Here is a 16,502-nt window from a genome sequence, read left to right as displayed (position 1 = left end):
CGGGCTCATGGATAGAAAGAATCAATACTGCTAAAATGCCCATGCTGCCTAAAGCAATTTACAGATTCAGTGTTATTTCTGACAAACTACCAGTGACATTCTTCACCAAAGTAGAAAAAAACTATTTTGAAGTTCATATGGAATAAAAAAAAAAAGAGCCCAAATAGCCATGGCAATCCCAAGGAAAAATAACAAAGCTGGAGGCCCATTACCTAACTTTGAATCATACTGCAAGGCAACAGTAACCAAAACAGCATGGCAATGGTACAAAAACAGGCACATAGACCAAGGAAATGGAATAGAGAGCCCAGAAATAATGCCACCCACCTACAGCCATCTGATCTTCAACAAAGTTAAGAAAAACAAGCAATGGGGAGAGACCCTCTATTCAACAAATAATGCTGAGATAACTGGCTAGTCACATGCAGAAGATTCAAACTGGATGCTTTCCTTATACATATACAAAAATCAAAGCAAGCTGGATTAAATACTAAAATGTAAAACCTAAAACTGTAAAAAGAAAAATAACACCTGAAAAATAACCTAGGAAATACCTTTCTGGACATAGGACCTGGCAAAGAGTTCATGACAAAGATGCCAAAAGCAATTGCAACAAAAACAGAAATTGATAAATGAAACTTAATTAAACTAAAGAGCTTCTGCACAAGAAAAGAGATTATCAACAGAGTAAAAAGACAACCTGCAGAATGGGAGAAAATATTTTGCTAACTATGCATCTGACAAAGTCCTATCCAGAATCTATAAGGAACTTGACTTTGCGAGCAAAAAACAAACATCCCCGTTTAAAAATGAATAAAAAGCATAGGCAATTTTCAAGTGAAGACATACACACAGCCAACAAGCATATGAAAAAATGCTCAATATGAACAAATCATTAAAGAAATGCAAATCAAAACCACAATGAGATAACCTCTCACACCCCTCAGAATGCCTATTACAAACAAACAAACAAAAAACAGACTCTTTTAAGGTTGTGATGAAAGGGAATGCTTTTATACTGTTGGTGGGAATGTAAAACTGAAATAGCAAAGCAAGTACCACATGTTCTCACTTACAAGTGGGAGCTAAACATTAAATACATATGGACACAAAGAAGGGAACTACAGACACCAGAGCCCACATGAAGACGGAGGGCAGGAGGGGGGTGAGGATCAAAAAGTTACCTATCAGGTACTCTGCTTATCACCCGAGTGATGAAATAATCTATACATCAAGTTCCCATGTCATGCGATTTACTTATATAACAAACCTGCACATATACCTCTGAACCTAAAATAAAATCTAAAAAAAATTAAAAACTGCAGAGAGGAGTGAGGTTCTTCTTTAAATAAGGCAGGATTGATTTAGTGATTTAGTGATATTTGAGGAGTGGTAGTGTTTAGTGTTGATATCTGAGAAAGAGCATTCCAAGAAGAAAGGACACAAGTATGAAGTCCCTAAGGCAATGCTTGGCATATTCAAGAAGTGACACAAAGGCCAATGTTGCTAGCATGGGATGAGCCAGGTGTTTTAGGACAGACAGGCAGACAAAATCAGATCATTCAAATGATTATAGGACTTCGTAAGGATTTTGGCCTTACTCTGAATGAGTTGAGAAGCCACTGAAAAATCTGGAGCAGAAGAACAGCATGATCAAATTTGCACTTTTGCAGGCTCTCTCTGGCTGCTACCTTGAGAACACATCAGGGGAATGTGCAGAACTAGAAAAAATTATTAGGAGTTGATGGCAATTATCTTGGCAAGAAATGCAGAAATTTAGATGAGTATGGCAGAAGTGATGACAAGGGATTGGATTCTGTATGTTTTTAAAGACAGAATCTATAAAATTTGCTGAGATGAGATGTGAAGGAGAGGAAACGTTGACTCTATGTTTTTTGTCTAAGTATCTGAAAGTCTGAAGTGTTCATTAACAAAAGGAAAGACTGTAGGAGAAACAAATTTGGGGATGGAAGGAAAGATGAGTAATTTGGTTTAGACAACTTAGTTCTAAGTTCTTGTCAGACATCCAAATGAAGATGTCAAGTATGCTATTAGAGAAAGGATTCTGGAGACCAGGGTTGGGTTCTGAGCTGAAGGATTAAATGTTGACATCATTAGCACACAGAAAGTAAGGCCATGACCAGATGAACTTACCTAAAAATTAAGAGCCAAAAGAGAAAGAAAAAACATAAATTTAAACCCTTATTTTATACCACACACAAAAATTAACTCATAATTAATTGATCATGGAGGAAAAACTCAAGAACTATGATTACTGAGATACTAAGACACTAACTGTACCAAATGCAATAAATCAAAAATGGGTTAATCAATCATAATTCTATCTATATATTTCTTTACTTAGATCATTATGTCCATAATGATTATCCCCTGCCTATCAATCTATCAATAGTTACATTGCTATTTTAAATAAAACTAAATTAGATACTGAGTCACTATCACTCTGGTTTAGCAGAAACTCAAATGAAAACATTATTGATCCTCCCACCTTCTCCCTAGATTTTTGTCATGTTACTTTTAAATGTACCTGACATTTGAAGAAAAAAGCTTTATATAATTAGATATATGTAAATAGATGTACATAAATAAATAATATATATGAATAATTAGCCTTATTCCTCTCTATTGAACCATTTGGCTACATTATCAGTAAGGAGACTCCATGAGATCACCAACAAAACAAGCCCGACTGATTAAAGGTTGAAGAACTGAGACCTTGGGCAGTGTGATATTTTCAATTTAGAGACGAGAAAGAACTAGCTAAGGAGGCTGAGAAGTGGTGCCCAGTGAATAAGGAGAAAATCAGGAGAGGGCAGCATCCTGAAATGCAAATAAACTATGTTCAGTACTGCTCACAGAGCATGCAACACGAAGACTGACCACTGGCAACACAAAGACTGACCACTGGCAACACAGACTCACTGGTGATCTTCCAGATGTCAGATTCAATGAAGTGGTGACAACAGCTTTATTGAAATGGGTTGATAGGCCAATAGTTGAAGAGGCTTCATACTTTGCTAAATAATTATAAACCAAGAGGGGGAAAGAGTTGAAAAAGCTGATTCCTGAGGTCAGCCTTTAACATTGAAAAACCCTCAGCCAGTTCTCAGGACTGAGCCAATTCAGAGAAGCAGAATTCAATGATTGAAGGGGATCTTAAGTCCTCTTGATGATGGACATTGAAAATTCACTGCAAGAACACTCAGGATTTATCATACGTTGCTTTCTCAAAGACCTGTAGCTATTCCCCAGAAAACAGTCCTCAGAGAAAAGAACACATGTTAATATTATCTGAGACTTTTAAGTTTGGAGCCTGGACTAACACTAATATCTGGGTACCCCAAAAGACACAGTGGTCCATGGGATACGGTGGAAAATTTTTACTTCTGGATTTTTTTTTTTTTTTTTTTTTTGAGGTGGAGTCTCACTCTGTCGCCCAGCTGGAGTTCAGTGGTGTGATCTCAGCTCACTGCAACCTCTGCCTCCCGGGTTCAAGTGATTCTCATGCCTCAGCCTCCCAAGTGGCTTGGATTACAGGTCCAACACCACCACACCTGGCTAATTTTTGTATTTTTAGTAGAGGTGGGGTTTCACCATGTTTGCCAGGCTGATCTCGATCTCCTGACCTCAAGTGATCCAACCACTCAGCCACCTAAAGTGCTGGGATTACAGGCGTGAGCCACCGCGCCAGGCCCTTTTTGGGCTTTTGTTTGTTGCTTTTGTTTGTTTCTTTTTAGAGACAAGATCTTGCTTGATTGCCCAGGCTAGAGTGCAATGACACGGTCATAGCTCACTGCAAACTCGAATTCCTGGGCTAAAGCAATTCCTGGGCTAAAGCAGTCCTCTGGGTAGCTGTAACTACAGGCACACACTACCACCAACAACTAATTTTTTTTTCTTTTTACAGACATATTACTACTATGTTGCCAAAGCTGATCTGAAACTCTCGGCCTAAAGTGATCCTCCCACTTCGGCCTCCTAAATTATTAGGATTACAGGTATGAGCAATAGGACTGGAGTATGAGTTTTTGAAGATCAGATGATACATAGAGCTTTGGCCCATGTCCAACCCAAAGGGGATCTAATGAGTTTATCGTAGTTACCCCTTCCTGAAAGTGTAATTGAAATTGACAGGTTCAACAGCTGTCAGGACTCTTACATTGCTTCCTGACCTGTATACCAAGGGACATTACTGTAAGCAGGACCAAGGGAAGGATTCTGAAACTCTACTTTTCTGGCAATAAAAATGAATAAAACATAATAACTGCATTCTCCAGGAAACAGAATTGGTCACTGCCACAGCAAAAAACTCAAAAGTTCAGGGGGTGGTCATCCATTTTATATCTTTATTCAGTTAACCTAACTGGCCTCTGTCAAAACCAGATGGATTATAGGATGAATGCACATTAGCATAAACTTAAGTCACACTTGCACATTCACTCTAGGATGTGGTATCTTCACTGAGCAGAATGTGGTTTCCAGCACTTTGTATGTGGCTTTTGATTTAGCTAATGCTTTTTAATCTACACACACTGTGGAGGAAAATCACAACAATTTGCTTTGGTGTGGTAAAAACAAGAACACTGCTTCACTGTTTTATGTCAGGGCTATGTCACTTCTGCTTTCAGTTTAATTGACATTTTGCAAAACATCATGTTACTTCAATATATTAATAATATTACATAAATTGGTACCCATAAGCAGGAAGTGGCAAGTTCCTTAAGTATAGTAAAATACTATAACATTGAACAGAAGTAAAATACTGGAAGAAGAGACATAAACTTCAGCAGATTCAAAGACCTATAATATAGATGAAGCTTATAGGGGTCCAATGCTTCTTGTCCTTTTGTTGAAACATCCTTTTTAAAGTAAATGGCATGTTGCCCTATATATATATTTCCTATCACTAAAAGGGAAATACAGTTTTATGGGGGCCTACTGGGATTTTGAATTCAACATATACCACATTTAAGGATATTTCTCTGACTCACTAAAGGAGTTTGCAAAGGCTACTTGTCTCAAGTCAAACCCGAAACAAAAATGGGCTCTATAGCAGACACAGAGTCTGGCCCAAGTTGCTTGGCCATTGTGCCAGATGATGTAACAGAATTCAAAGTTGCTACAGGCATGCATAGTGGGCATTATAGGGCTCTGTGCATGCCTCTCACAAGCCCATAGGAGGGGGGAGAGCAAACTCCTAGCGAATTAGTGGAAGACTATTCCTTCTCCGGCACAGGAGTACCTTCTGTCTGAAAAACAAAACAGCAAGTGCAGAAGATTAATCCAAGCATAAAGCCCCTCTAAGCATAAGCGCTTCTAAGCACAAGACCCTGTGCAACTGTGAAGTCATATGCCTATAAAGCCAGCCATGACTGGAGGGCATAAGCCAATCTGAGTTGCACAAGGGGTGGACGGTATTGCCCACAAACATATCTTTCCTCAGATTATCTTGACTGTCTTCTCTTCTCTTGGTCAGCACCTTGCTTGATCCAGATCATCCTTCCACTTGGGACTTGAATGGAACACCACACTGTGAGCATGAGGTTTGACTTTCATAACTACCACCAAGGGACTGGATGATGGAAAGCAGAACAGCAGAGATGGTAGTTCTGCCTCAGGGAAACCCTGGCCAATGGGAAATAGAAGACAGAAGACAGCTGAGCAGATACATTTTCCCTTCTCTTTCTCTTCCGTGGACTAATGCCGGCTGTGGTTTCCCCTTGCAGCCCTTCTGGAAAAGTACTGGGAGTCAAGTGCATGCATCTGATGACCACCATGCTGTCTCTCTCACCTCATTGTGAAGTGGTCATCAGCAGAGTCATATCATACATCACAACACAGGGTTTCACATCTGCTCTTGCCTAAATTTCCACATGTCCCGGCCATTGCTGCCCTGAACTTACCCTCCAAATACATGTTATCACTTTAACATCAGACATTGGCTCTTGTTCTAGACACCCAAGGCTAAGATACTCGTTTAGTGTTATAATTGCTATTTATGTATTTTTCTGTGGGTTTGTAATATGGCAATTTAAATGTTCATTTAGAAAGCGTTTTAAAATATTCTATAAAAGTAACATTTTAGTAAGGTAGTTGGTAACTCAGTTTTTTTTAATGAAATGCCATTTTTGTTTATATACTAACCAGCTGGAAATATCACAATACAAATATATCATTCACAACTGAAAAATTGTATGCAAAGATACCAAAATCTTTTATATTTATGTGCTTTTTAAAATGTATCACAAGAGGTACAATCTGATTTTGATGTTCCATGTTATCTTCCCATCACACATCGAATATGGCTTCATCAGGGCTATCTTATAGTGGTATTTTCCCTACAATTGTATAATGGCCATACTTTTGCTCTGAGAAACACTTCTTCTTAGATAATTCTGTAACCTCAAGTTGAAACCAGAAAAGAAAAATTTATGCAACTTTGGATTTTGTGATGAAGTTTCATTTTCATTGGTTTGCCACTCCCATATAGTTAGTTTACTCCTTTATTCACCGATTTACTTGTTCATCAAAATATTCTTAAATACCTATTCTATGTGTTGTCTTTTAGGCCCTGGGAGTCAACAGTAAGCAAGATCTAGATGATCTCTGCTTTTATGGTGCTTACATTGTACCAGGAAAGATATATGATAAACCAACAACAAATATCTAAACCAGATGTAGAGATGATTTATCCCAAGGTTTAGATAACATTGTTAAAATTTCATAACTCCAAGAATTAATACAGTTTATAGAATTGACTTGTTTAATGATGTTATACATTTTTTTCCTATAATAGAACTTGCTATTACTGAATATATCAACACACTGTCTCAATGCATTATTTGCAACTAGATTATAATACAACATATATTTAAGATGTTTTCTATCATTAATATGTAGATTTCATAGATGCCATTTTAACATTTGCAAAAAGTTTAATTCAAATGATTTTTATAATTTCTATACTATTTTTACATACAGTATTTTTCTAAGGTAGGGAAGACTTAAATTCTTTTATGTGAAGTTTAAAAAGAATTTCAAGTATGGAAGATGGAGGAGATAATTGGCAATTCAGGGACTCTGAGGTGGTTTAGAAAAAAAAACCTGAAATACTTGACATCAGATCTCAACTCCAAAAAAGGTTTTCTTTAACTCAAAAACTGGAAGAAATGACTTTTCTAACTGCATGTTGAGACTTATGACAACATAAGTCATCATGATGTTTCTTTCTTCATCCTTATTATAGAAATGACTTTTTTCTCAACTGTTCACATATTTGTATTAAATCTATTATTTCTCAGTACTGTTTATGGTAGACATATACAAAATGTGTTCTAAATATATTTATCACCCTTGAATATTATTCTGTGCATCTTTTTCTGACAATAATTATGTTGGCTATAAACTAAACATAAAATTAGAATTCATGATGAAATAAAAACTACCCCAAAGATGAAACCTCATTATTGATTTAGATTTGAGCGTGCTTACTATCAAAAAATTTAGATGTTTAAGCACACTGTGGTACATATGTGTGGTAAAAATCAGTGGAAAAGAGCAAAGATTTTGAGATAATGCGTCAGTTCTTAACAATTATAAGTAAAGATCATACATTTTTCAAGTGAAACATGATAATATGAAATGTATATGTGAAATATACATGGGTTCATGATTCTGAAAAACCTCTTACCATATTTTCTATAATTTGGCATCTTGTGAAAATATGATTAACATTGTGTTATTGTCAATGTCTTTTAAGTCTTTCATATACACATACACACACATAGATACATTTTTAGACTAACTTTAGGTAAGACTTTTCTAGGTATGCTTTCAGAAATTACTCAAAAACATACACTACAGAAAAAACAGTAAAAAGTATAAAATGTTCTAGACACTATCAGTTTGTTTTCTCCTAGAATACACACACAATGTCCCACTTGTGAATCTAGAGAGTTGAGAGTTTCAGGTCTTTTACTCAGCACCTAATCTGACACAAAATCAAAAGAAAGGTGTGTTTTAGCTTCTTGGTTCTCCAAATTAGGATGAAGGAGTCAAATGCAAGATATATGTTTCCAACAGCCTTGCTAACCATGACAACTGGGTCATTCTGCAGCCTCCTAGGACTCCAAACCGAAATGATTAGGAATAGAAAGAAAATGGCACATAACAAGAGGAAGGAGATCAGAGTTTGCAAAGCTTTTATGTGGACCTTGGTGCTGAGATCTTGAGATCCTTCTCCATGGAGCTGCATCTTCTTGAGATGTTTACACAAAGAACAGATTAGCATCAGAAAAGATATCAGGGACAGAGTAAAGGGTATGAAGCTCCATAGGGTAGTTACAGTCATATATGAAAGGTGTACTGTATTCCTCAATTTCATCTTCTCAGTCATGTTTCCTTCATATTCTTCTGCCCATATATTCTCATCCATGTTTGCCACAAGAAGATGACAAACCAAAAATATCAAAGTCCCCAACAGTATCACCAGAATGACACTCCTAACTCTCCTCTTTAAATGAAGAAAAATAAGGTTGGAGAAATTGGCAATCTTGAGCAAATAAAATATGCTGAGGCTAGCAGCAAGCCACATGCTGAAATGGTTGGTTACAACCCAGGCATTATAAGAAGTAATTCTTAATTCTACACCATAAAAAGCTGGATTCAACACAGTTAAATACCAATTTAATAATAATGCCCAGAGCAAACCAATTCTGGAGACTGCCAGAGCAGTGAGAATTTGGTCAGCTGAGGAGATCTTTTTTCTATTCACCCAGTCAATGAAATTTACCAGTGCTATGAAGCCATTGGCAAAATTTCCAAGAACAAATAAAGCCAATATTAGAATTGAAAAAAAAATGTGTAGAAAAGTTATCATATCTGAGCAGAAAAAAAGGAAAAAAAATGCAAACCTAATATCACTGGTTGTGATTTCTTTAATACTCTGACCTTAAATTTTATGTGCATCTGATTTCTGAATGTGCAGTGACATTCTTTTTACTTTTAAATACTGTGACCAGTGTCAAACAAGAAAGTACCAGCTTATGCTAATGGATGAGTTTGATGTCATCTTTATGGAAAACATTCTTACTTTCAAAACAGCTCAAATCAACTCATTCATTCAATGTCCGTTCTTGTGATGGGACTGAATTATTCATAATGAAGTTGAAGTGAAACTTAAATTTTCATTTACCAGCATGCAAATAAAGACATATTCTCTTTCAATATTTTGCAATGTTTTCCTTGTTTAACCGATACATAATTTGTGTTCAGCAACTTCAGCTGTTAGATAGGGAAATTTTGCCCCTGAGTCCATAGTTCATACAGTAAATGTCTAAGTTCTTTAAAAGACCTTAGTCATAACTAGGATCACCACCATAACGGATTTACTATTTATGCTAGATTTAAACAGACAGAATCCCAACTTTTAAATCAAAATCATCCAAGGTTTTCTTGGGAACCATAAGAAGACCAATACACCTTAAAATCTGGTTGCTGCTAACCAATACTTTTTTGTGAATTTATTGTTACCATGTTCATAAATAGATACACACACAGAAAGAGAGAGAGAGAGAGAGAGAGACTCTAACACCCCTAAGGGATGGAAGGAATTATTTTCTTATACTTTCCAAAATGGGAAGTAAGTTTCCTGGAGGCCATCCACGTGAAATTAGTCCTATTTTCCCAGTGAAAACTGAGGGTTTTCAGACACCCCCCCCAAAAAAAAGTATCAAACATCAAACATATCTTTCATGCTTAAGCATTTGGTAAACTTACCCTCAAGTCTATTTAATGTTTAACTATTTATTATTTAATTAAAATGTTCAACAGTTTTGTAAATATTTCTGAGTACCACACCTTATGACGCATAATTTTTCAGTATCCTCCCACCATAAGCAGGGTGATTATCTGTCCCCTGGACACAGAGCTCACCCACACAACTTTCTTTGATGAACAGAAAACTGGTAGATTTCACACTGAGGTTTGAGATGGCTTCCACATTGGGGTTTCTTGCTCTTTTCCATTGACCATGAGATCATCACCTGGCTAGTACACTATTACCAGAATGAGCATGAAAACTAATGGAGTCAGTTTGCCTGCACCTAATCCATCCTAAATTGGCCAAAGTCTAACTAGCTCCAAGATGCAGAACTTGGCCCATCTCAAGTCACCAGAGCTATCCACCAAACCCAGCTTACAAAACCTGAATCCAAAGATATATGAGATAAAAATATCTAACGTAGTTCTGGAGGATTTCTCTAGTAGAAAAACCTAACTGGTATAGGTACTATGCTACACCAAGAGTGCAGGGAAATATATTCACCCATGTTTTGTCAGGAATTCAGGAGCCAAAAGAAAAATAGATGCGGAGTGGCAAAGTTTTGTCATGTGGGGTAGATAATTAAAGGTAATAAAAAATGTTTGGAAAGATTTGTGTGCTGCAGGTAGCATCATCTCAAATTTCCACATGTTGCAGCTAAAATAAAGTTCCTACTGCAACTCTCTAAGAGTTGTATAAAAATGTGTATAAATGGTGAATTTTTTGCAAGGTATATAATGAGCAGAATAATTAATATTCTTTATGGAACATTTCTCCAGTTAATAATTTTTAAATACAATTATAATGCACACTTAGAAATGGGTGAAAACAAAAATGGTAAACACAGCAATGTGTCACAAACACTCATGCAACCATCATGCAGGGCAAAACATGTCACATTGCAAATAGCCTAGGTCCACCTCCATGCCACTCTCCAAGCCCCTACACCTTTCTTCATATACCCTGAGGAGAGCAATAGCCATAATTTAAGATGATCATTTCCTTGATTTTCTTTTTTTTTTTTTGAGACAGAGTCTCGCTCTGTCACCCAGGCAGGAGTGCAGTGGCGTGATCTTGGCTCACTGCAACCTCCGGGGTTCAAGCGATTCTCCTCCCTCAGCCTTCCAAGTAGCTGGGACTACAGGTGCATGCCACCACATCCAGCTAACTTTTTGTAGTTTTAGTAGAGACAGGGTTTTGCCATGTTGCCCAGGCTGGTCTTGAACTCCTGACCTCAGGTGATCCACCTGCCTCAGCCTCCCAAAGTGCTGGGATTACAGGCATGAGCCACCGCACCCAGCCTTGATTTTCTTTATACATTAACAACTAGGTATGCAACCCTAAACTCTGTGACATGGTTTTGCCTACTTTAAACCTTTAAACCATATGTAGGTGTAGTCCTGTATGTTCCTGTTCATGGCTTCTTGGACTCACCTTTACGTTTCTGAAATTTACTCACATAGTTGCAACTTTATGTGGTTCATTTCTTTTCACTTCTCTATATTATTCCATTGTATGAATGTGTTGTAATGATTCATTCATCTTTAGTTGATACATATTTGGGGATTATCTTTTTTGAAGAGTTATGAATAATTCTAGTATGACCATTCTTTCATATATCATTTGATTCATTTCCTTTGGATATATACATAGAAAGAGAATTACAGGGTCATCAAATATAACTTTCAAATTATCTTCACAGACATAGAAAATTCCAAATTTAAATTAACTAAATTTTCTTTTTTATAGCTTTACTTACAGACTATATATAGCTATTTCTATATATCTTATTAATTAAATACTTAACCTAAAAAGACACCATCATTTTATACAGTCAAAATTTATTTAGACTTATGCACATATTTACCACTTCCATTATTTATTATTCCTTCATGCATGTTCAGCTTTATATTTTTAGTAATTTTCCTTTTATCTAAAAAATATTCTTTTGAATTTCTATTTATTACAGTCCACTGTGGTTTTGAAACACACTGAAGACATGATTCCATCGAATTCTAGCTTCGATTTTGTCTGTTGAAAATAAGATTGTCATTTAGACAGTTGTTTCTTTTTACATAATCTTTTTCCTCTACCTACTTTTCAGATTTTTGATTGGTCTTTGATATCCTGTGGCATTTGTTCTTAATTGGTTTTAGTTATCTCATCTAAGTTTTAATGGCTTCTGAAAATATATGGATGTCTCAGAATAGCCAAAGTTTTCCTGAGCAAAAATAACAAAACTGGAGGAATCACATTACCTGACTTCAAAGTATACTACAGAGCTATAGTAACCAAAACAGCATGGTACTGGCATAAAAACAGACACATAGAGCAGTGAAATGGAATAGAGAATACAGAAACAAATCCACACCTATAGAGAACTCATGACAAAGGTGCCAAGAACATACACTGGGGAAAGGACAGTCTCTTCACTAAATGGTGCTGGGAAAACTGGATATCCATTTGCAGAAAAATGAAACCAGATGCCTATTTATCACCATATACAAAAATCAAATCAAGGAGGCCTCAATGATTCAGTGATGTTTGATGAGTGGTACTGTTTAGTGTTGATTTCTGAGAAAGGGCATTCCAAGAAGAAGGGACACAAGTATGAAGTCCCTGAGGCAATTCTTGGTACATTCAAGAAATTACACAAAGTCCAGTGTTGCTAGCATGGGATAGCCAGGCATTTTAGGACAGACAGGCAGACAAAATCGGATCATTCAAATAATTATAGGACTTTGTAAGGATTTTGGCCTTACTCTAATGAGATGAGAAGCCACTGAAAAATCTAAAGCTGAAGAATGGCATGATCAAATTTGCATCTTCACAGGCTCTCTTTGGCTGCTACCTTGAGAGTACATGAGGAGAAAACGATGTGCAGAACTAGAGAGAATAATTTGGAGTTGATGGCAATTATCTTGGCTAGGTATGGCAGCAGTTTAGATGAGTATGGCAAAAGTGATGACAAGGGATTGGATTCTGTATGTTTTTGAGGGTAGAACCAACAAAATTTGCTGATGCCTTAGAGATGAGTTCTGAAAGAGAGAAAATGTTAACTCCATGTTTTTGGTCTAAGCATCTGAAAGACTGAAGTGGTCATTAACAGAAGAGGGAAAGGCTATAGAAGAAACAACTCTGGAGGCTAGAGGGAAGATCACTATTTTGATTTGGACATGTTAGTTCAAGGTCTTGTTAGACATCCAAATGAAGATGTCAAATGACTTCTTAGAGAAAGAATTCTAGAGACCAGGGTTGACGTCTGAGCTGAAGGATTAAATATTGGCATCAACAGCACACAGAAAGTAACTAAGGTTATGACTAGATGAACTTACCTAAGAAGTGGGAGTAAAAACAGAATGATAAAAACACGAGTGTAGACCATTATTTCATAGCATACACAAAAATTAACTCATAATTAATTGATCATGGAGAAAAATATAAAAACAGATTACTGAGATACTGAGACATTAACTGTACCAAGTGCAATAAGTCAAAATGGGTTAATCAATCATCATTCTATCTGTATATTTCCTTACTTATATCTTTTTTTCTATAATAATAATCCCCTGCCTATCAATCTATCAATATCTACATTGCTATCTTAAATAAAACTTAATTAGCTATCTGGTCACCATCACTCTGATTTAGCAGAAATTCAAGTAAAAACATTATTGATGCTCTGACCTTCTCCATAGATTTTTTGTATTGTTACTTTTAACTGTAACTTTGACATTTGAAAAAAAAGGTTATATAATTTGATATATGTAACTATATGTATATAAATAAATAATATATATGAATAATCAGCCTTATTCCTCTCTATTGAACCATGTGGCTACATTATCTGTAAGGAGACTGCATGAGATCACCAAAAAAAAACAGACATAATTGATTAGAGATTGAAGAATTTAGACCTTGGGCAATCTGATATTTTCAGTTTACAGACAAGAAGAAGAACTAGCAAAGGAGACTGAGAAATTGTGCCAGTGAACAAGGATAAAATCAGGAGAGGGCAGCATCCTGAAATGCAAATAAACTATGTTCAATGCTGCTCATAGAGCATGCAACATGAAAACTAACCATTGGCAACACAGACTTACCGGCGATCTTGCAAATGTCAGATTTAATGGAGTGGTGACAGTAACAGCCTCATTTAAATGGGTTGATAGACCAATAGTTGAAGAGGCTTCATACTTTGCTAAATAATTATAAACCAAGAGGGGACAAGAGTTGCAAAAGCTGACTCCTGAGGTCAGCCTTTGACATTGAAAATCAAAAACCCTTGGCCAGTTCTCTGGACTGAGCCAATTCAGAGAAGCAGAGTTCAATGATTAAAGGAAAGCTTACATGCCCTCGGTAAACAACACTGAAGATTCACCACAAAAGTATTCAGGAAATATTCACTTGACCCTTTCTCAAGCACCTGTAGCCATAACAGTACCCAGAGGAGAGGACATATATCCATACTCTCAGAATGTTAAACATGGGGCCTGAACTAACACTAATCATATTTGAATACTAAAAAAGACACTGTGTTTCACAGAATAGAGTGGGAGGCTTTGTTTTTGGTCATTTGTTTGTTTTTTTTTGTTTTTAGAGACAGAGTCTTGTTTGGTTGCCCAGGCTAGAGTGCAGCCCAGGCTGGAGTGAAATGGCACAATGATAGCTTACTGCAGACTCAAATTCCTGGGCTAAACTGATCCCCTTGCCAGAACTTCCTGGGTAGTTGGAACTACAGGCACGCAGTACCACAATCAGTTTATTTTCTTTAACAAACAGGGTCTTGCTCTCTTGCCCAGGCTGATCTGGAACTCCTGGCCTCAAGTGCTCCTCCCACCTCAGCCTCCCAAATTGTTTGGATTACAGGTGTGAGCCACCTCACCAGTCCTGGAGTATGAGTTTTTGAAAGTCAGATGCTGCATAAAGTTTTGGCTCATGTTCAACCTAAGGTGGATCTAATGAGTTTATATTTATTATCTCTTCCAGAATGTTAAATGAAATTAACAGTTTCAACAGCTAGCAGAACTCTCACATTGCTTCCAGACCTGTATATTAAGGGACATTACTGTAAGTAGGCCCAAAAAGAGTCCTCAGAAATTCTCCTCTTCTGGCAAGACAATGAGTAAAACATAATAACCGCATTGTCCAAGGAATAGAATTGGTCACTGACATGACAAAAACTCAAAAGTTCCAGGAGGTGGTTGTCCATTTTTGATCCCTATTCAGTTAACCTATCTGGCTTCTGCCAAAGCCAGATGGATTATAAGATGAATGCACATTACCATCAACTGAAATCACACTTGCAGATGCTCTCTAGGATGTGGTACCTTCACTGAGAAAACATGGTTTCTGGCTCTTTGTATGAGGCTTTTGATTTGGTGAACACTCTTTAATCTACATCCATTGGGAGAGAAAATCAAAATGATTTGTTTTGGTGTGGTAAGAACAAAAGCACTGCTTCACTGTTTTATGTCAGGGCTATGTCACTTCTGTTTTCAGTTTAATTGGCATTTTGCAAAACATCATGCTAACTCAATATATTAATAATATTGCATTAATTGTTACCCATAGCAGGAAGTGGTGAGTTTCTCAAATATAGTAAAATACTGTAACATTGAACAGAACTAAATACCAGAAGAAGAAAGATGAACAAGAAGATTCAGTGACCTATAACATAGATGATGATTTTAGGGGTCCAGTGCTCCTAGTCCACATGCTGAAACACCATTTTAAAGTAAACAGCATGTTGCTCTCTATACATCTATTTCCTGTCACTAAAAATGAGACACAATATTTACTGGGCCTACTGGGATTCAGGAGCCAACGTATTCCACATTTGAGGATACTGCTCTGATTCACTAATGAAGTTTCCAAAGGCTACTGGTCTCAAGTGGAACTAGAACAAAAAATGGCTCTAGCAAATGTAGGCTCTAGTCCAAGCTGCTGTGCTCATTGTGACAGATAATCCAGCAGAATTCAAATCCGCTAGAGGTATGCATGCATAGTGGGCATTATAGGACTCTGTGCATGCTTCTTACAAGCCCACAGGAGAGGGGAGAGCAAACCCCTAGCAAATTAGTGCAAGACCATTCCCTCTTCAGCAGAGGAGTGCCCTCTGTCTCAAAAACAAAACAGCAGGTGCAGAAAATTAACCCAAGCATAAAGCCCTTCTAAGCATGCACATCTCTAAGCACAAGACCCTGTGCAACAGTGGAAATTATATGCTTATAGTCAGCCATGATTGGAGGGCATGAGCACATCTGAATGGCACAAGCTGTGGACTGCATGGGGCACAAACATGTGCTTCCTCAGATTCACTTGTCTGTCTCCTATTCCCCTAGTCAGCACCTTGCCTGACCCACATCACCCTTCCATCTGGGACTTGAATGGATCACCACATTGCGGGCATGAGGTTTCACTTTCATAACCTCCACCAAGGGACTCGATGATGGCAAGCAGAACAGCAGAGATGGTAGTTCTGCCTCAGGGAAACCCTGGCCAGTGGGAAGTAGAAGACAGAAGACAGCTGAGCAGATATATTCTCCCTCCTCTGTTGCTTCCATGGACTAATGCTGGCTGTGTTGTCCTCTCGCAGCTCTTCTGAAAAAGTCCTGGGAGCCAAGTGCACGCATCTGATAACCACCATGCTGTCTCTCTC

General features: G+C 37.2%; 1 protein-coding gene across 1 annotated transcript; it reads right to left on the bottom strand.

Moving 5' to 3' along the window:
- Window positions 1-7,957: 7,957 nt before the first annotated feature.
- On the bottom strand, window positions 7,958-8,946 carry TAS2R50 (taste 2 receptor member 50). The gene has a single exon (XM_003265498.3). It carries the CDS (start codon window positions 8,897-8,899, stop codon window positions 8,000-8,002), a length of 900 nt encoding a protein of 299 aa, XP_003265546.2. The 5' UTR covers window positions 8,900-8,946; the 3' UTR covers window positions 7,958-7,999.
- Window positions 8,947-16,502: the final 7,556 nt, after the last annotated feature.

Source organism: Nomascus leucogenys, chromosome 23 (assembly GCF_006542625.1).
Source record: "Nomascus leucogenys isolate Asia chromosome 23, Asia_NLE_v1, whole genome shotgun sequence".
In the NCBI taxonomy this organism is placed as follows: Eukaryota; Metazoa; Chordata; class Mammalia; order Primates; family Hylobatidae; genus Nomascus; species Nomascus leucogenys.
This window is presented reverse-complemented; position numbering and strand designations above follow the sequence as displayed.

Excerpts from the sequence above, each read along its gene's own strand:
- TAS2R50 (XM_003265498.3), bottom strand. The coding sequence starts at position 8,899 with ATGATAACTTTTCTACACATTTTTTTTTCAATTCTAATATTGGCTTTA.